The sequence below is a fragment of the Sinocyclocheilus rhinocerous genome, unplaced genomic scaffold (genome assembly GCF_001515625.1).
Source record: "Sinocyclocheilus rhinocerous isolate Xijiao unplaced genomic scaffold, SAMN03320098_v1.1 scaffold97, whole genome shotgun sequence".
Classification (NCBI taxonomy): domain Eukaryota; kingdom Metazoa; phylum Chordata; class Actinopteri; order Cypriniformes; family Cyprinidae; genus Sinocyclocheilus; species Sinocyclocheilus rhinocerous.
The window spans coordinates 357,229-373,010 of record NW_015666183.1 but is presented as its reverse complement, the minus strand read 5'-3'; the positions used below and the strand labels follow the sequence as shown (position 1 = coordinate 373,010).

At 39.4% G+C, this 15,782-nt stretch overlaps 2 protein-coding genes across 2 annotated transcripts in view; both read right to left on the bottom strand.

The window, feature by feature from the left end:
• Nucleotides 1-797: 797 nt before the first annotated feature.
• On the bottom strand, nt 798-8,058 carry pks1 (polyketide synthase 1). Its single transcript, XM_016543342.1, has 6 exons — nt 7,888-8,058; nt 7,645-7,798; nt 7,395-7,555; nt 7,103-7,306; nt 6,838-7,019; nt 798-6,751 (listed from the first exon to the last, which is right to left on the bottom strand). The coding sequence occupies exons 1-6, from the start codon at nt 7,934-7,936 to the stop codon at nt 1,208-1,210; spliced, it is 6,294 nt and encodes a 2,097-aa protein (XP_016398828.1). The 5' UTR covers nt 7,937-8,058; the 3' UTR covers nt 798-1,207.
• A 513-nt stretch (nt 8,059-8,571) lies between these two features.
• Nucleotides 8,572-15,782, bottom strand: part of yme1l1a (YME1-like 1a) — an 11,356-nt gene continuing 4,145 nt past the window's right edge. The window contains exons 6-19 of the mRNA XM_016543344.1: nt 14,676-14,785; nt 14,372-14,519; nt 14,159-14,266; nt 13,417-13,590; nt 13,178-13,330; nt 12,956-13,088; nt 12,804-12,866; nt 12,019-12,131; nt 11,784-11,939; nt 11,532-11,683; nt 10,477-10,603; nt 10,319-10,392; nt 9,699-9,785; nt 8,572-9,624 (exon numbers count right to left, since the gene is read on the bottom strand). Of these exons, the coding sequence (XP_016398830.1) occupies nt 9,481-9,624; nt 9,699-9,785; nt 10,319-10,392; nt 10,477-10,603; nt 11,532-11,683; nt 11,784-11,939; nt 12,019-12,131; nt 12,804-12,866; nt 12,956-13,088; nt 13,178-13,330; nt 13,417-13,590; nt 14,159-14,266; nt 14,372-14,519; nt 14,676-14,785 (1,742 nt within the window). The 3' untranslated portion in view covers nt 8,572-9,480. The remainder of the gene's footprint in view (nt 9,625-9,698; nt 9,786-10,318; nt 10,393-10,476; nt 10,604-11,531; nt 11,684-11,783; nt 11,940-12,018; nt 12,132-12,803; nt 12,867-12,955; nt 13,089-13,177; nt 13,331-13,416; nt 13,591-14,158; nt 14,267-14,371; nt 14,520-14,675; nt 14,786-15,782) is intronic.

Here is a 15,782-nt window from a genome sequence, read left to right as displayed (position 1 = left end):
GTTCGAACCCCGTAAGACCTTCGTTCATCTTCGGAACACAATTTAAAGGGGTCCTATTATGCTCTTTTACAAAGTCTTGATTTTGTTTTGGGGGTGTACTAGAACAAACTTTACAGTTGAACCACTGATGTCACACGGACTACTTTGTCGATCATCTTGGTACTTTTCTGGACCTTGAACGTGGTAGTTACCTTGCTGTCTATGAGAGTGTCATAAAGCCCTCAGATTTAATCAAAAATGAAGATGAACGAAGGTCTTACAGGTTTGGAACAACACGAGGGTGAGTAATTAATGACAGAATTTTCATTTTTGGGTGAACTAACCCTTTAAATGTCTTTTTTTTTCTTGATATGTGAATATTTTTTATTTAGTTATATATAAAAAGTACAAATATGTATCTTTCTTAATTTTTGTGAAATAATAAACTAACTGAATGCACATATGTTTGCAATGTTTTCTTATGGACTGTTGAATGTGTAAAAGCCTATTAAAGACATAACTACATATACAGATTGTAACTATTTTTTATTGGCTGATATAAACTGCTACAAAATGATTCTTGCCTTTTATTTTTTCCACTGTCTTTTAAAAGACACACATTCCCTTTGCTACTGTGGTGCACGTGCTGTTGTGTTTTCCTTGAGAAAAGAGGATTGCCTGAGTAAGGATTAGCAGAACAGTGAATATTTTCACTCTTTACACCAGTTTTGTTTAATATTTTTCATTTTTATGAATGGTAGAGTATTACAGTTTTTGGAAGAATATAATTTTCTATTCAAAATTACACTTTGCTTAGTTTACACAGTTTACCATGTTTCATGAGTCTGTTGCTGCACATGTTTGCTTAAAAGCCTCGGTGGATTTACACATTTGGCAGAAAAAAGATGGGACATACCTGACCTTTGATCTCTGACTCCTTGGTATTATTAGGGCTGGAAAAGTATAGGTTCAATCAAATATATTCAGAATGGATGTTTATTGTTTGACATGCAATTTGCAATTCAATTTGTCACACATTATGCAATATTGTGGTTTTCTACAATTAAGCAATATAGCATTTTTCATAGGAGGTTTAGAACACAAAATAAGCATTCTCAAAAAAATCTGTCACATTTAATTTATAAGCATTATTAGGACATTTTGACTAGCCGTCCTCTTCACTATGTACAATACACAAGGTGGCAGAAAAGGAAAACAACTGTAAACATTACAGGTTCACAGAAATCTCAGAGTCCTCATCAGTGCTCTGTTTTACAAATTCAGTCAATGAGGACAGTGTACTGTTTGGATCAAGCAAAGCAACGAGAGGAATATTCACACCTATGTCTTGAAACAAGCGATTTTGCAGTGTCATGGCCAACATCGAGTCAATTCCTAGTGCAGTGAGGGCAGTTTCATCACTAAGATCATCAGTATCCACACAACAAATTTCATTCAGGATGTGTCTAACACAGTCATCTACCGATGACTGAACATTTATCCTGGAGTCCTCAACAACCTTGTTTTTTAGTTCCTCCTCCACTAAAGCAGACAGGCGAAACTTGAGAGACACATTTTGAGAGAGGACATGGTTCTTTAGGTTCCTGAAATTGAATTTGCAGACCACCTGCTGGGGATAGTTGTCTAACAGGCAGTTCTCCAGTGCTTCGTGAATCTCTGACACATCCATGATCATTAGCCCTTTTGTTTCCAAAAACTTTTGGAAATGGTCTTTGTCCATTAGTAGGCCTAGTTTAAGGGGTCCCCAATTGATTGACTGTCCTGCAAGTCCAATATTGCGTCGGAAGTGACAAAAAGCATCCAGAAAGGAATTAGCTGCTGCATAGTTGGCTTGTGCTGCATTTCCAATGAAAGAGGAGATTGAGGAATAGCATACAAAGTAATCGAGTGTTTGGCAGTGCAGAGTGGCAAAGTGAAGATTAAGAGCACCACAGACTTTAGGTTGTAGGACTTTTTGGAAAAGAGATCTATCGAGAGTTTCCAGTAATCCATCATGTAGAACAGCAGCACTGTGGAACACCCCTCTGACTGGATAAGAGGAAAAATGTTTTCCAATCACAGTTATGGCTTCCATCACCTGCTCTGACACTGAGACATCACACTGAAGTGTGAGAATTCTTATCCCGTATCTCCTCTGGAGACTGCTTATGTCCTGTTGTACCTTTTCAGATGGTGCACTCCTTGAGAGAGTGGCAATGCATCCTCCACCCCTGTGAGCAATAAACGTAACGGTTTCAAATCCCAAACCGGAAAGCCCACCTGTAACTATGTACACACCTCTCTTTGAGAACAGCTGCTTTGTTCTTGGAACCAAAGGGATAGCAGACACCTTGCTCGTTGAATCGTCACTGGCCAGAGCTATCAAGTCTAGAGTTCTTGCACTAAAATAAGATTCAGAATGCTCTGCAGACTGAGAATGCATTCCTTCAGGGAGCACCATCTGAAAAGTACTGCTTTGTATTGATGGGCATGCTTTGTGCAAGTGCATTCCCTTCAGCCACTTCTGTAGCCGAGCTCCATGTGCCTTAAGGCACGATTTCTGGAGGATTTTGGACATCTCAAGAGTCTGGAAGTAGGTTCTCTCACTGTCCCTCTGCATTACATCTATTGTTGAGTACCATGGCTCACGGATGCCACGTACTGCAATGATGTGATTTGCATTGGCAACACTGACAATCTCTGTCAAAATCGAGCAATCGTATGGTGGAAGAATCACAAAAAGAAGACACTGCTTTGTATTTTGGACTAATCCACTTATCTCACTCTCTGTAAAAACACTCCAGCCTGATTTGCTTGCTATGAGTGTCAATAAGGTGACCAAAGCTGAATCATGAACAGTAGAGAAGATGCCTAAACTTTGCTGTTGTTTGGTCTTGGGTAATGCACGCTGCAGTATCTTCCAGATCAGGAAAATGTATGAAACACAGGGAGCGTTCTTTAGGAATGGAAGCCTTTTTATTTTGAAGCACACATCTTCTGGGAGGACAACTTTGGAAGTTGCTTTAACAGGGTAACAACAGATAACATGGTCACCCACTTTAAGTTTGTTGACATCCTTTCCCACAGCTGTAATTGTCCCACTGAAGTCAAGTGCCATGAGACTGTGGTTCTGGGTTGTGTGCTTGTTCCAGTACATCGTCTGACCAAACTTTAGTTCTGAAGTACTAACTGGAAAATAATCCGATGAGTGCACACATACCTTACTCAGCTGAACCTCAATGCTTTTCCCCTCAATAGTGTGGACTGAACTTGCTGAAGGCAAAGCTGATAAGCTGGTCATCCTGTAGGGATTGGTTGTCTGCAAAGTGAAGTCCCGGGACTGTAGGGCTTTTGATTCCGCCTTCACTTCCCTAATTGTGGCGACAGGAGTATGAGTTATCACAGCAGAGTAAACCTTCCCCTTGCTGATGAAGACTTCTGGGCACTCTTGAGTCTTATGTGAGTTAAGCACATGGGCCAGTGCTTCTATATCCTCTCTTGACACTGTGGAAAGGTCAATGAGCTGGAAAGTGATGCCTGACAACTCAGCAGCACATGCCCTTGTCATGCCAGATAACACAAATCCAGGGCTTATACTTTCAACTGTCCCTTCCGCTGACCTGTATGTAATGACACGGATGGAACATGCATGACTGCGGTTTTTTAAAGACAAAACAACCTGACGGTAAAGATCACAGCTGTCTACCAAGGACTCTAGAATGAGTTCAGACTGGAGGTGACTAATATTCTGAATGCCCCAGATAAACAGGATCGTATCCAGTTCCATGCCTGCTTCACTGCAAGGAGACTTCAACAGTAATTCTGGGACTTGCAAGGCTAAGCCTTTTGTTAAATCGGGTGGAGGAACAAGTACAGATTTTGGATGCAAATATGGCTTTAAACCTTTTGCGATACCCAAGGTGTCTTCAAAGACCAAAGCCTTGATTCTACTGGGGAAATTGCTGTCAGCAAGAATGCCAACCTTCTGGTTATGAAAGAAACATGATTCCCTGATCTGTGCATGTCTTCCCAGAAAATTAATTCTGACATCCCTCAGCTCAATCAACACATGACCATCTTTGTCAGTGAAGCAACCACAAACCTCAAAGTAGTCAGGCATTTCTTTGGTCAATCTCATATACATGAACATCTCTTTACAGGGAGGTGCAGCTATAACCATACTCCCAATGGCAGAGGGAAATCCAGGCCTGACGGTGCTAGAGACTAATGCTAAAACTGAGGACATTTGCAAGAAGTAATCTAGGACCACAGGATGCAAGCAATACTCATACAGATGGTTGAGTACTTCCTCTGGAATCCTGAGACTGGTCACTGCTTCCTTGAATTCTTGTCCGTAATGAATGTCACCAAGTTGTTTGAAGTTGGGCCCGTACTCAAATCCTATGCCTTTAAGAGTGTTGTACACATCCTTTGTTTCAATGACTGATGGACATCTCTTTAAAACAGTGTTGAGGTGAATGGTTTGCTGTTCGATCATAGCTGGACCGCCTTCATGGCTGATGGTGCCTGATGCATGCACAGTAATAGAGGACTGAACCTGAAATGTGGTTGCATCCTTGGATGTCTCGATTGTGATTTTGAGAGGAGGGCAGTTCTTAGTTAGAACAAGCAAACTCTGAAAGTTGATTGTGAGCTGAAATGAGTGCAGAGGTCTTTTTGGAATAGCAGTTTCCATTATGGATGCAATAGCCAACTCAACATACAATGCCCCTGGGGCAATGGAGATGCCATTGTTCTTGTGTTCCCAAAGGTAGGAGGTTGTAGCTGCTGACAGGTTGCACTTGATTACTTTGCCATCACGTTTACTTGGACTTATCAGTGGATGTGGACTGCGAGAGACTGTGTCATTTCCCCGTCTTACGTCCTCAAAGTATACCTCATTCTTTTGACATTCAAACTGATACCTTGGGAAAGCAACAAGCTCCATTTCAAACCCTTTGTAGAACTCGTCCCACTTCACATTGACCCCCAGTTTAAACAGTTTTGATACAGCTGTGAACATTGTCTCGTGGTCTTTATCTGGATGTACTGAAGGAAGCACTGTGGTGTCATTTCCCAGGATCTCCATGATGTTCCTCTGCAGAGCCCGTCTTGGACCAATTTCCACAAAGACTGTGTTCCTTGTGTGGTTGGAAACTGATTTAATTGCTTGTTCAAATGCAACAGGCTTTCGAATGTTTCTTGCCCAGTATTCACCTGTGACAAAGTCCCCTTGACGACACATCTCTCCTGTTACTGTAGAAAAAAGTTCACACTCCTTTTCATTCAGATTTAAATGTCCAATGCTGTCTTTGATTTGGCCCAGTATAGGATCCATCATATGACTATGGTAGGCAGCTGGAACATCCAAGACATGAAGGAACAGGTTTTTACCCTTGAACATAGACTGAAGCTTCTGGTGCACATTATCAACTGCTTCTTTATCACCTGACAGCACACATGACATAGGACTGTTCACAGCAGCTAGGCAAATCTTTCCTGTGTATGTAGGGAGAATTTCCAGAACATCTGGAACAGGAACATTACCAACGACCAGCATCCTCCCACCCATCACTTTGGTCTGCAGCACACTGCGATGGTAGACAACCTTTACTGCATCCTCAAGAGAAAGCAGGCCAGAGCAATGAGCTGCTGCAACCTCTCCCACAGAGTGTCCAAGAACAATATCCGGTCTTATGCCCCAGTTCTTAAAAAGGTGAACAATTGCGACCTGGATTGCAAAGAGAAGTGGCTGGACAACGTTTGGTTTAGTGATATCTTCATTGTCATAGCAATTTGCGATCTTTTGCAAAATACTGGTGCATCGAAACTTCTGGAAGTAGTTTTCAACCTCTTTGACCTTGTCCCTAAATGCAGGTTCTTCTCTCAGTAGCTGCTTACACATTCCCCTGTAAGTAACGCCATTCCCACAAAATACAAAAACTAACTTTAGGTCCTGCTTTGTTGGAGCCAATTTCTTGTTCATGCTAGCTTTGAGTAGTGATTTTAATTCTGACACAGATGATGCAGCGAAGACTTTCCGAAATTTGTGTGTTATGTGGCTTCTTCTGCAGGCGGCTGTATAAGCAAGAGCTTGTAGATCAACTGTCTCATCTGCTGAAATCCTCTGATACGTGTCAGCTATGCACAACTGAAGAGATTGATCCGTGGCTGCAGACAGTGGAAGCAGTTTCAGAGGTTCAAGAGTGTGGCTGTCAGAGACTGTTGCTTGAACATACTCACTGATGATGGCATGGGCATTGGTGCCACCAAACCCAAAGCTGTTTAATCCAGCCATCCTTATCCTTGATCCAGAGTAAAGCCATTTTTCAGCTCTGGTGGGGATTTTAAGATTGAGAGATTTAGCATCTATGCTTGAATTTTCTGCTGAGTAGAACACAGAGGGGACAATAGTTTCATGTTTCATCATTAACAGAATCTTTATGAGTCCTGCCACCCCTGCTGCAGATTCTGTATGTCCGATGTTACTCTTAACAGAACCAATAAACAGAGGCCCTGAGCTTGAAGGTCTTGCTTTGGCAATGATTTTTGAGATACTTCCTGCTTCAGCCGGATCTCCTGCTGGTGTTCCAGTCCCATGAGCTTCTACGTACTGGACATTTGCTAGATAATTCTCAGAGGAGTAGATCATGCGCAGTAGAGCCTCCTGCTGGGTCATGGAGGGTTTAGTGATCGGTGTGACAGTGTGGCCATCTTGGTTTACTGCAGTCTTGTTCACAATTCCCCAAATATGATCAAAGTCCTCAAGAGCCTGAAAAGAGACATTTGCCTTATTATAAACCATAAAATTTATTTAATATTAACATTATGAATAATTTAAAAAAGTAAAATATATACCTTTTTCAAAGGCTTCAGGAGGACTATACCACATCCCTCCCCTCTACCATAGCCATCTGCTGTATGACAGAATGGCTTGCTTGTGCCCTCAGGTGAGATCATCTTTGCCTTGCTGAGGGCCACAAAGACTCGAGGTTCAAGGATGCAGCTGACCCCTCCACACAGAGCCATTTCACAGTCCCCTAAGGATGAGGTAAAACAAGGATAATTAACAATGTGAATATCAAGCAATGAACAGACTTCAGAGTTAAAATAGTTTCATTACCTTGTCTGATGGCCTGACATGCAGAATGAAGGGCGACAAGGGATGAAGAGCATGCACTGTCAATGGCAAATGAAGGTCCAGTCAGGTTGAAGACAAAGGAAATTCTGTTGGCAGCTACACTCATAGCTGTTCCGGTGCCATTATAGTGGGTTATTGTGCTGGGACAGTTGTTCAAAATTGTCTCATAGTCCCTGTTCATAAGACCTGAAATAAAACCCAACACTGTATAAGTATCCTAAAGTTAAAAACAAACAAAAAAGTGAACTTGCATAGATTTATCTAATGTATGTACCTATGTAAACCCCTGTTCTGGTCCCGCTCATTTTTTCCAAGGGTATCCCTGCATCCTCTAGAGCTCGGTATGCACACTGCAGCAACAGTTTCTGCTGAGGGTCCATGTAATCAGCTTCAGCCTCGCTGATGCCAAAGAACTTGTGATCAAACTCATTGAACCTGCAAAAAAGAAACTCTTTTACTTCATCATTTCACCTTTTTAGTAATTATAAACCTCAAATGCATCATCATGAACTGATTATTCCTACCCTTCAATGAGAGCAGCTTTGGTCGTCTGTGTTTTTCCTGGTTTGCTCTCATCAGGATGAAACCACTCTGATGTGTCAAATCTTTCATCTGGAATCTGTTCCACACAGTTCCTTCCCTCTACAAGAACTTTCCAGAAACTATCAACACCCTCACCTGTGAAGGTAGTAGATAGTCATGCAAATGCACACAGCATAGTCACAAAATAAGTAAGAGTACATAACACATAAATACAGTACATTTACCTCCTGGGAAGTTGCATCCGATTCCAATGATAGCAATATCCTTGTCCATTTTAGCGATTATTTTTTTTCAAAGATCATTGTGTTTCTTTGCAAAAATTAAAAAAACAAAGCACAAGCATCTCTCAGCTCTGATGGTCTCCTCATGGTTGTGACCAGTATTCATCAGCTCCCAGTAACATCTAGGCATTTTTATAAAGCCTTTCACGACTGAAAACCAATGGGAAAGCACATTTCTTTTAACAAAGGGTCTTTAAATGTGCAATCCTTCCTCTTGTAACCAGTAATTTTGGTGGTTTGAAACAAAACTCTGTAATTACAGACTTGGGTAAAGATGCAAACACTGATTGCAGTTTCCCTCACTGGACACAACAAAGCTATTGTCTTAAAGCTATTGGGGTGATTCTCTAATTCATGATTGGCTTTAATTGGCTTCCATTTAGAAACATGTAACAAATTATGAGAAAAAATGACCTGAATGCGTGTAGACCACCAATTTGAAATAAGATAACCAATGACTATCTCAGCACACCTAACCTGATACCTGCAATTTTCAGACTGAATGGTATACTACTAGTCTTTTATTCTGGGCCTCTGAAAAAGATCCATGAAATTAAACCAAATTCATTTCAGTGTTCATTTCAATCTCAAACAAAATCCCAGCTTAACATTCTTACTTTCAGGAAACGACAAGGAAATAGGCTTTTTTTTTTTTTACTTTATTTATAGTCTTGCCATATTAATTTCTGAGATAAATAGAAATAAACATGTAATTAACTTCAAAAGAAAGCACACTAATAATTTTTCAAACACATATAAACAGTGCAGTCACCTGAGCCATACACACACATGCAGACAACCAAAATGTGGCGGAGGATGGGGCATGAGGCTTTTAGCTACCCCTGGAAGAGTATAATGAATAAAATCAGGGGATAGTAAGGTCCATTGGAAATATTAGGCAAAAATCTACAGTACTCTTAGTCAATTGTTCAGATACGCATTTACAGATATATTTATTCTGTATCTGTAGATGTTAAAATAAAACTGACATTCTGAAGTCACATTCGTAATTGGTTTGTGGTTTAGGGCTGCATGGAAAAAGTGAACAATCTATACTACTATGCTTACTGATAATGGGACAGCCTGGTTTGCCATTTGCTTTCAAGTAAAATGCACCATTTATGAGCTTCCTGTTTTTATCCATTCCATAAAATGACTTATGAACAAGTGCTTCAATCTGGTGACTGGGTAACAAATAATAGGATGAATAAAACATATAATGAACATCATCCTCTTCCTGTTATAGCTTCTTAAAACAAAGCAAAGAATTTACATTATTTCATTTGTAGCCATTACCTACTGGTTCAGTGCTCAGGCATATGTACTTTTGGCATCAATTTACCTTCTCAAATGAATAGAAAATATATCTGAATTTCTGTTAGCTTAGTGTTTGAAAGCCAACGTGTTGCCTGAAAATGAAAAATATTAAGAGAGAAGGCTAGAAAGTCATTCAAAAGCCTTTCTTGTTACAAACATTTACATTTACAAGTAAAGTAAGATTGTGCCTCGAAATGTCACTGTTGATCCAAGACTTCATCATCTGGGATTTAGTGACTTTCCCTCCAGGATCATCTGGATTTCCTTTGCATCTAGAGTCTCGTAAGTTAGCAGGGCATCGGCCAGCAGCTTGTGTTCTTCGCTGTAGGTCTTAAGTAGCTTCTTTGCCCTTTCATACGAGGTCTGAAAAAGACAATTAGAAGATGAATTTACACAATCATCAGTCAATCACTTACAAACAAAAACTAAACACCTACCTGCAACAGCACCCTGACTTCCTGTTCTACAGCAGCCTGGGTCTCCGGGCTGTGGTTCGTCAGGTCACTGTAGGTCATGACCCCCAGCTGCTCAAAGCACAGAGAGGTGAGTGAACTGCAGTTACAGGCACAATAGTAATGCACAAAGGCTTCACACAAGTTTCTGATTACGACAGGATCGTGATGTTAGAGACGGGTGGATGTGAGTGTAGTTTAGACCCTGCATGTGCACTGCTCATTTTTGGACGTGGAGTATGAACTGAGTGCCGGGGAAGGGATTAGGATGAACACACAGATTTAAGTTTGGAATGTGAGCGCTTACACATCCCTAATGGCTTTGAACACGTGGAAGGACTCATATGGCTTCTCCAAACAGCTATTTGCTTGATTTCTTTTTGAATATATTAAATATTTTCACTTAAAATATGATCTAAGTCGAATCTCTTTGACCAACAATATTAACCTGAAGTACCACCTGAGATTTTAAGTTAATATTTCTGTAATTTACCAACACATTTGTGTTTTCATGGTTCTTTGATGTCCGATTAATGGCATGCAGGTTAACAAATTAATTATTTAATTAGTGAGTGTTTTTAAGGTCACCTTTAATTAATTTTTACCTTGTCACTCATTCCAAACCGTGTCACCATCATCTGTGCTATTTTAGTGGCTCCATCAAAATCACTGGATGCACCTGTAGGAGGAACAAATAAAACATCATGATGTTGATATTTCCAAGAATTCAAAGTAGCAGTGATCAGTTAGGGACACCTCTCACCGGTAGTGATGTGATCATTTCCAAACACCAGCTCCTCAGCAACCCTGCCGCCCATGCTGACGTCCATCTGGGCCAGAAGCTGGGCCCGTGTCTCACTCCAGCGATCATTCTCTGGCAGCAAGGAAACCTGAGAGAGATCAGAGGAACAGAGGAGGCGGCACAATAGGTTTATGATGTATAACCCTAGAGAGCAAAAGCTTTAATTTCATGCAGGGCAGGCACTTTCTGCAAACTACTGTCAAATGTTTTTTATTTGTCTGAAGAGTTTTTATTGTGAAATAAACTTCCTGTTCAGATCTCAAGGCAGATGTCTGTTTTTTTATATGTGAAAATGTCATTCGAAATCTATCGAAACAAAACTGTTAAAGAATAATATTTTCCTTTTTAGAAGCCCATAAGTCAGGGTGATTTCAACTTGCCAAATTCTCAGTTAGGTACTACACTACCCATAATTCAGCAGCAAAAATAGTTTTTTTCTTCAAATGAAATATTGTACTGTGTGTTTGAATCAAGACTTGTGGCTAGAAATGCATTAATATAAAAAAAATCATTAATATTATAATAATGTATTAATATTACTGATATCAAAATTCTATAGTATTTTGTTTAAATACATTTCAAATAAAACTCCTAAAAACTAGAAAATAATTTTTATATTCTTGTAACTTTCAATAATCTAATAAAATAACTTCTAATATAAGTAATATAAATAATAATATAAAGCATCACAACATGATATTGTATTGTATGAAAAATGGATAATTATTAGAGATTTAAAAAAGATTAAATTTAATAAATTATTTAATGATTTACTTTAAGTGATCGTTATATGATGGCAAATGTAATCTAAATGTAAAAACTGAAATAAGAAATGAGCATGCCAACTAAATATCCAACATTACCCTATACTAATAAATTGAACAAAAAACCTCTAGTATCGGCTAATGAACTACACCGTAACAATATTTCACGCATCCAGATTTAGAAATTCTTATTAGTCAATCTGGGAAAAGTGCTTAATGGAACGTAATGGAACATTAAGACCAGCTACTCACGTGACCAAGTGAAGGGCCACGTGGCATGATGGTAGCTTTGTTGATGGGCATTGCGTCTTTGGTGTAATAAGCCACTATAGCGTGTCCAGACTCATGATAGGCTGTGATCATCTTATTTCTCTTGTCAATCTCCACACTCCGGCGCTCTGGGCCTGGACAGACAGAGAAGAGAATGTCAGGAAAGAATCTCTTGATTAAAGCATTAATCCCCATCACTGCAGAGACTAAGCTGTACGTCCCTACTGGCCTCACCCATCAGGATCTTATCCTTCGCAAACTCCAGCTCCTTCATGGTCACCAGGTCTTTCCCATCGGCTGCTGCTTTCAGCGCTGCCTGGTTCACCAGGTTCTCCAGTTCGGCTCCAGAGAAGCCCACTGTTCCCCTAGCAATGATCTTTGCATTGACAGCTACAAAACACACTATGTTATTGGACTGTCCTAACAAGAATCTTGTAAAACATATTTGTTTTTTCTTAATAATTCTTACCAGAATCCACTTGAATTTTTTTCAAATACCACTCCAGGATTTCTGTGCGTCCCTTCACATCTGGTCTTGGGACCGTGACCTGCATGTCAAACCGGCCTGGTCTCACCAGAGCACTGAAATACACATTATCATAAGAAGTTTATAGATTTAGTTTATCACAAATATTTTATAATCCTGACAGTAAAGTGTTAACTAGACAGTTACAGATACATAGTGTCCTATCAGAAAAATACATGTCTAGATGGAAACAGTTCAAAAGCAGTAGATACTACCTGCTACCTGCTTCTTAGTTAAAGATGAATAACAATGGGATTTGTGGTTGTTGTTTTAATGCCTTAAGTATTTCTGCATATGTGAGCTGCTCTAGGCAAATTATGGAGGAACCCACTTGTGAGTCTATAAGCCTAAGCCTACTGTTTGCATTGAACTATAAATATGCCTGCATGTAAAAACATGGAATTACAGGGATAGTTAACCAAAAATAAAAATTCTGTCATGTAAATAAAATGTTCACCATATAAAGTGATAGTATCTCTTCACAAGACTTGGATTAAACTGGTTGATTTCTATGGATTCATTTTACTATGCATTTATAACACTTTTGGATCTTCTAAGTTTTGGTTACCCGACTTCCAACTGAGGGAGAGAAATTTCTCAGGTTTCATAAATATCTCAATTTGAGTTTCAAAGAAGTCTTAAGAGTTTGGACATGAAGGTGAGTAAATGATGACAGAATTTTCATTTTTGAGTGAACTATCCCTTAACGGATGGCTATAGAAACCTACTTGTCCAAAGCTTCAGCAAAGTTCGTAGCTCCAATCACAATGACTCCTTCATTGGGTTTAAACCTGAAATCATCAAAATACTAAAATCATTCAGACCTGTGCAATTTCTTTCAAAAAGAGGAAATTATATGTAATAAAAGCGACTGACTTACCCATCCATCTCAGCGAGCAGCTGGTTAATGGTTTGTCGTGAGTATGGGTGCATGGGAGACTCAATTCTCTTCCCTCCTACACTGTCCAGTTCGTCAATAAATATTACACATGGTGCACTAGCTTTGGCTTCCTCTGTTAGAAAAAACAGTAATGAAGCAATTTTATTAACAGCAGAAGCATTATGGGCAATCCAAGACTATGTTTTTCTATAAAAGACTTACTGAAAAGGTTTCTGATGCGACTGGCGCCGACTCCCACAAACATTTCGTCAAACTCTGACCCGGAGGCGTAGTAAAAGGGCACGTCTGCTTCACCTGCTACAGCTCTGGCCAACAGGGTTTTTCCCGTTCCTGGAGGCCCCACAAGCAAGATACCTAAAATGCACATCTAGTTTAGATATTTTATACAAACGAAAAACAAAACACCTATTTCCATAATTAAATGAAGTAAAGAGTTTCACCTTTGGGAAGTTTACCACCGAGCACAGTGAATTTCTGGGGGTTTCGCAAAAATTCAACAACATCCTGAAGTTCGTTTTTGGCCTCCTCTACACCTTTCACATGTTCAAAGGTGACATTCTTCATCTGAATGGGGTCCACGGCTGAATCCAGACCAGAGGTGGTGCGGAAACGAACTACGTAGGTAAATAGATCAAATGAAGGCTTCTAATCATCTGCTCAGAACTCAAAGAGTCAAAAAAAAAATAATAATAATAATAATTTCACACTACAGCAACAAATCCTTAGCTTCAGCTTTTCTTCAAAACTCACATCAGTAAACTCTGAAAAACAGTTCTGAATAAATTAAAATACAACCAAATCTGTATCTACAGGATGACGGACAGTCAGAGACAGTTTCTGATTGGCTACACAAGCACTGGCCACTCCCCCTGACACTCCAGTGCTGGTCAGAGTCAAACACACAGATAGTAGCCACAGTTTGTGAGAAGTATTCTAAAAAAAATAATAATAAAATAAATAAATACAAATGTAAAAAATAATCATCTGCTCAGAACTCAAAGAGTAAAAAAAAAAAAAAAAAATAATAATAATTTCACACTACAGCAACAAATCCTTTCATACATTATGTTGTTACATTATTATAAAACCTGCAGAAGAAAAACAGCTACAGTCAAAAGCATGCTATCAGTCAATATATTTTAGACAAGCAAATATAAGGAAAGAATAAAATGGGAAACAAACCAGTGTCGGAAAACGACCCTTTACCCGAGAAGAGAGGGCTTCTGGACACACCATACAGACCCACCAGTAGGAGGACAAAAATAATCAGACGTGTCCTCTTTACAGAATCTGTTAGCAACAGCAGTAGTAAGAACGAAATTCCTGCAGCAAACACGTTTTTTACTATATAACTAATGTTAGATAAGATGCTTTAAAAAGGCCTAAAAGCATTACCTTGAGTTCTCTGTGTCAAAGCCTGAGCTTTCATGAAGCCCTCTGTGAAGCCTGTCTTGAAAGCATCCTGGTGAGATTCTGGCAAGTTATTCTGTTTCAGTGACTGTTCAAGATTCCCCATGTCTCGCTTTTCCTTCATAAGGAGGCCCTCAAGAGGACAGAGAAAAGGATACAGAAAATACAAATAAAGGGCAAAGGAAAAATACAAGAAAACAGGTTTAGAACATTCAGATAATTCTGTTGTATTTCTGAGACCAGACCTGCCTTAACTATTATTTCCTCAGTGTCATTCAAGCTTACTAACCTTCATAAAGGCTGGCGTATAATTCTCTGCATCTACTGGACCTTCAAAACCAGACTGCAGATGTCTAGTCTTGGAGCTCATTGTCTTGAAACCTCTGTTTTGGACCCATACTAAGCATAAACACAAAAAGACACACATAAAATAAACCCACAACTTCATTTATAGCTATAATGTAACAGCATGTAACTGAGTAAAAGCCCCATTCACAACAAGAATGATAACCATAACAATAACTATATTAGCATCCAAACCACCGGAGAATAATGTTTCGTTTAACATAAGTGAGCACTGCAGTTTTGACGTCTGTTTCTTTAAATGTTCAAGCTCTTTAAAGCAGGATGGATTGTTTTCATTGTTCAACAGCAAGAAAAAAAATTATATTCTAAAATGATTTCAACAACAGTTGTATCTATGTTGTTTTCATTATAGCTGTGGTGTGAACTTCAAGTTAAAGTTAATATCCTTTATGTGAATGCCTCTAACTTTTGGTCACTTGTAGGAAATATTACATTGCAGATGATGCAGATCTACGCAGGCTGCCTGGAGGGGGCTGGAAATTTGCCTGCGAAACACCGAAGAGCCAAAGAGTCCCATGTGTTTGTGAGAGAACCCTATGTTTACAATAAGACATACAATTTAATTTATAGCAATCACATTGATGAGAATAAAATGGTCCATTAGTGTCCGGATGACAAGAAAAAAACTTTTTAAGACTGAAAAGCTGTTGGGAATCTTGTTTGTGCATAAAACAGAATATTTCAACATCCTAATAAATGTTATGCATTTATCTACTTGTGATCTAGCTTGTACAAAGTAATTAAAGGTGGGGTATGTATTTTTTCAAAAACGCTTTAGAGTCGGGCCGAGTGACAAAACAAACTTGTAGCCAATCAGCAGTAAGGGGCGTGTCTACTCATGATGCAAAGGAGAGAGCGCTCAGTGCACAGGACGGACATTAGCCAAACCGAGCGACGACAGAAAGATAGAGATGGCGGATAAAAAACAAAAGAGGAAAACGTCTGCGGAACAAAAGAAGGCTTATGATAAGGCAAGAAGTAGGACACGTGTACATTTCGGATCAGCTTTCCAGCGCTGGAGAGAACTCAA